Raw genomic sequence first — 4,836 nt, 5'->3', positions numbered from 1 at the left:
GCCATTCATTCTCTGTTATTATTTGTCCTCCCTCCCTACATAATAAGTTCTATCAAGGAGCACTTGGATATTATCCATATCTGTACTCTACCTTGCATCACAGCACATAGCTGGTACTCAATAATTGTAAAATGAATACCATAGATGGCAACCAGAATAAAAAAGTTGATAAGATCTATTGTGATTCATATGTCCACACTCTGAAACTAACTGTAATAATAAGAAATTGAAACTACATCAGCAACATATGGTTCCACCTCAGATTATCAGGGAGAACTGAAAATTTTGAAAGCTGTGGCCGCATAAAAAACCATGTGCATGCTGTGTAAAAATAACAACCACTCCCTTTCAAAGAGGAAAGGTCAATTTCAAGCCTCAGATAATTGAAGAAAATTGTCAGAAAAAAAGAAACATTAAGTGAAAAAAAAAAGAAAGATGATTTGATCTCTGGATTAAGATGTTTTAATATACATAATGTATAGTAGTTCATATAATTTATTAATGGCATTTTCTATAGGACACTGTAATTAATTCAGTGACATCAATATTGACCTCATACAGACAAAAGATGAAAGCTGGGTTTTCTCATGTACCAAGTACAAAACATGTGCTAAAAAGTTAACATATACAGTTGTAAGAGATCAACGTTCGCGATGACTCAAGTTTACAGTAGTTGTTTCACACGGTTTGCCAAGACTTGGATGCCACCCAGTGTTGCTGTGTTTGTGCAAATGCCAGCTCTGGACGGCCTGACTACCTCCTTTTGCCAGCCCCACTTTTGCCTGTTTTACTGCTGCCGCTGCTAGATTTGCCAGATGATTTTGAAGAGAAGAGTCTTGTCATGAACTCAGAAACATCAGGCAACTCATGGTTGGAATTCAGCATATTCATTGACTGCTCCATTTCCTGCAAGAAGACAAGGCACAATGATATGTAGGATCCTTCGAGTCTTTTAACTCCTAACACTTCCTATTAAAGAAAAAGTAAAGGAGTAGAACAAGTGAAAGGTACTGGTTCTGGGAATGATGCAACATCATACTCAATAGTACTTCACCTATGTATCATTAGTAACTATTTTCCATACCTCCTTTATACCACTAAACATTCTGACTCCTAGTAAATGTCCAATAAATGATTGCCTAAGGTTTGATTCTACTTGTCTTAATAAAGAACATTTTTTTCTGATAATGAATATATTTGATTATATTCCTATCTTATGTTTTCTGATTAAAGTGCTTTCTTATTGTTTTAATGAGTACATTTTTAAGTTCATGCTTTCTTTAGATGCATATAACCAGAATATTAATTTTTAACTATATATCGAGGTATCAGTAAAGTTTGGAAAATAAGTTCTGTATTTCTACGAGTTCATTTATAAGCCTCATAAATCTATGAATCCTGTATGGCTCGGGTGACTTCGATTAGACTCTAAAGCAAGCATCACACTGTTACAAACAAGTCATTGGCAAAACAGGATAGGACTTGGCACTTTTGAGTATTTGTCGTCCCCCTTAATTGACCCAAAAATCTATAAAGTACTGTTTGATAGTTATATAATATTAATGTAACATCTGCTTCATTTAAATTTTAAGTGACATTCTAAAAGTGAACTTAAAATTGACTTTAGTCCATTCATACATGAAAAAGATAGCAAGTACTGCATTATCTACCATTTCTTTTCTTTTTTTTTTTTTTTTAAGAGAGAGTGCTCAGGTGATCCTCCTGCCTCAGCTTCCTGGGCAGCTGGGACTATAGGCACACAACATAACACTAGGATTTCATTTCTAATTGAACACTGTTAGGATATTAGCTTGAGCTTTTCCCACAAAGGTAGAATTTATTCCTAAGTTTTAAAGGAGAAGGTGCTTTTACAAATAAGGCTAGGAAAAGAAATATTGTAAACATAAATCAAATATGTTAACATGCCCCAATAATTAAGAAATAAATGTATATGGTAACAGCTCTTGAGTCCCTGCAAACATATCAACTCTATTTTTCAATCTGTTCAATTCTTAAGCTCTATTTTTTTTTTTTTTCCAGTTTTTGTGGTTTTATTTAAACACCAATAAAACATGCACATGAGCCACTGATTCCTTCTCCTCACTGTGCAGCCTGGCACTGGGACTAGTGACTCTGATGGCCAGCTGGGCTCCTCTTTCCAGATGGCTTTGTGGTTCTTGGAGGAAACACCCTGAGTAATCTCAGCACCGTAAGATTTGTTGCAGATCAGCAGTACTTCCAGTTCCTTTATGTTGTAGATCAGGAACTTCCAGAAGCCACTGGGTAGTAAGTACTTTGTTTTTTTGCTTTTTTGGGTTTATTTTTTATTTTTATTATTATACTTTAAGTTCTAGGGTACATGTGCACAACGTACAGGTTTGTTACATATGTATACTTGTGCCATGTTGGTGTGCTGCACCCATCAACTCATCAGCACCCATCAACTCGTCATTTACATCAGGTATAACTCCCAATGCAATCCCTCCCCTCTCCCCCCTCCCCATGATAGGCCCCGGTGTGTGATGTTCCCCTTCCCGAGTCCAAGTGATCTCATTGTTCAATTCCCACCTATGAGTGAGAACATGCGGTGTTTGGTTTTCTGTTCTTGCGATAGTTTGCTGGTAAGTACTTTGTTTCTTTGCTGCTCCCATAACCAATGCTGGGCATCAAGATCTGGCCCTTGAATCTTCTACGAACACTGTTGTCAGTGCCTCTAGGTTTCTGCCAGTTAAGCTTAATTTTGACATATTGGTCTGACTGGTACCAGATAAACCTCTTGGCTCTCTTTTTGATGATCTTGGGCTTCACAAAGGATCTGAGGGCAGCCATGATGCCAAGTAGGAGATGATGCCACCTCTGCAGGCAGTGCCAAGGAAGAGAGCTTCTGAAGCTCTTGAATTAACTTTTTACGATGCTTACGATGTGCAAAGCACTTTACAAGGAATAAACTTTTTTTTTTTTTAAACAGAGTTTTGCTCTTCTTGCCCAGGCTGGAGTGCAATGGCGCAATCTTGGCTCACTGCAACCTCCGCCTCCCAGGTTCAAGCGATTATCCTGTCTCAGCTTCCCAAGTAGCTCGGATTACATGTGCCACCACGCCCAGCTAATTTTTTGGTATTTAGTAGAGACGGGGTTTCACCATGTTAGTAAGGTTGGTCGCGAACTCCTGACCTCAGGTGATCCACTGCCTTGGCCTCCCAAAGTGCTGGGATTACAGGCCTGCGCCACTGTGCCCGGCCGGAATGAACTTAAATCAAATGTGACTTCTGATGTTTCCCTCTACTGATGTCACAGTTAATTGGCTTAACATATACAAGGAATGCATAGGATGTATTACTTTCAGTCTAACACTGAAACAAAAATGCAAACATTTACCAATAAGACATTTTGAAATATCAAAAATCTTTCTTTTCCTATGAATATTTTTCTGCCATTCCTGCTTGGAATAGACACCTTATTACCTTCCACAGAATGTAATCACCTACTATCTTAGCAAACATTTTTATTTACCTTATTTCTTTAAGAAATAAGATAAATTTCTATTAAGAAAAAAGAAAAGAAATAGTCACAAAATCCCCTGATAGCAAGAAGACTATTTGATAAATCCATTCTATTTTCTACATTTAACTGGACTGAGCCTACTGATGACAGGAATGGCCTATAATTCATTTCTGTATCTCAGTATCGAGACCCTAGAAATTGATTAATAAATGTTTACTCAGGAATGAATAAAATGTCAACACATCAATATACTAAATAAAATGGGGAACTTTGAAACTCAGAGGATACTTGTTGATGGTTGAATGGAAAAATGCACAATTGTTTTTTGAAAAAAATGAAGAGTTCAAATGGCAGCCAATATTCAAAGAGAAAATGTGGTGGCACTAAATTGCAAGCATCCTACTTAGCAAATCCTCTCCCTCTGCTCAACCAGTATGGCTTCGTGGTACAGAATTCAAAGGTCACTCCTCTACTTATCCATTCCCCTTAGTCTATCTGAATTTCTTTTGTGTGTCTGAACACATAAACTGAGTATGTACTCTGAAGAGAGTTTTGTAAAGTAAAGGCAGATCATAGGAGCAATCATTTTGTAAAATATTTAGATTAAGTATACCAGAATTATTACACATTTCAGCTATTTAAAAAGTAAGGCACACAAGAGGCTAGGATCCAGTAAGATGTTTTAGCTACACGAAGAGATCCAGGCCTTTAAATCATGCAGAACTAACAATTTATCTAGTCTAATGGAAGCAGCTAATTAAATGCCAGGAACATGATACTGTGTTAATACAACCTCTAGATTAATTTGGCTTGGGAACTAGAATAAAATTGAGAAAAACCAAGCCACCCAGCTACGATGGGATAGAGCAAACATCACAATATGGTTCAAAGACCCACAGATGGGGCCAGGCATGGTGTCTCAGACCTATAATCCCAGCGCTTTGGGAGGCTGAGGCAGGTGGATAGCTTGAGCCCAGGATGAGGCCACTCAGACTGACTGTGCCACTGCACTCCAGCTTGAGCAACAGATACTCTGTCTCTTAAAAAAAAAAAAAAATCCATAGCTGGACAATCATCTTACCCGTCTCATGTCAGGATCACTTGTGTTGACCACTTTAGGCAGAAGCACAAATATCAATAAAGGAAGAACCATCATCATAACCTGCAGAAAAAAAAAAAAATCCAGAAAATATTTTTCCCCCACTTTACAGTTAATAGAACAAAAAATGCACTTAACAACCAATGGTGAAATTAAAGATTTAAATGTTGTCTATACAATAACACTAGTAGCAACCATCTCAATTCTACTGAACCGGTTCTGATGACAGCAAGGTG

At 37.5% G+C, this 4,836-nt stretch overlaps 1 protein-coding gene across 2 annotated transcripts in view; it reads right to left on the bottom strand.

The window, feature by feature from the left end:
* Positions 1 to 439: 439 nt before the first annotated feature.
* Positions 440 to 4,836, bottom strand: part of EMC7 (ER membrane protein complex subunit 7) — a 38,691-nt gene continuing 34,294 nt past the window's right edge. For both annotated transcript variants that reach the window (XM_011989108.1, XM_011989109.1), the window contains one exon: positions 440 to 906. In XM_011989108.1, the coding sequence (XP_011844498.1) occupies positions 754 to 906 (153 nt within the window). In that variant the 3' untranslated portion in view covers positions 440 to 753. The remainder of the gene's footprint in view (positions 907 to 4,836) is intronic.

This window comes from Mandrillus leucophaeus, unplaced genomic scaffold, assembly GCF_000951045.1.
Source record: "Mandrillus leucophaeus isolate KB7577 unplaced genomic scaffold, Mleu.le_1.0 Scaffold347, whole genome shotgun sequence".
Classification (NCBI taxonomy): Eukaryota; Metazoa; Chordata; class Mammalia; order Primates; family Cercopithecidae; genus Mandrillus; species Mandrillus leucophaeus.
Note: the sequence above shows the minus strand (reverse complement) of the source record. Positions and strands in the feature narration are given on the sequence as shown.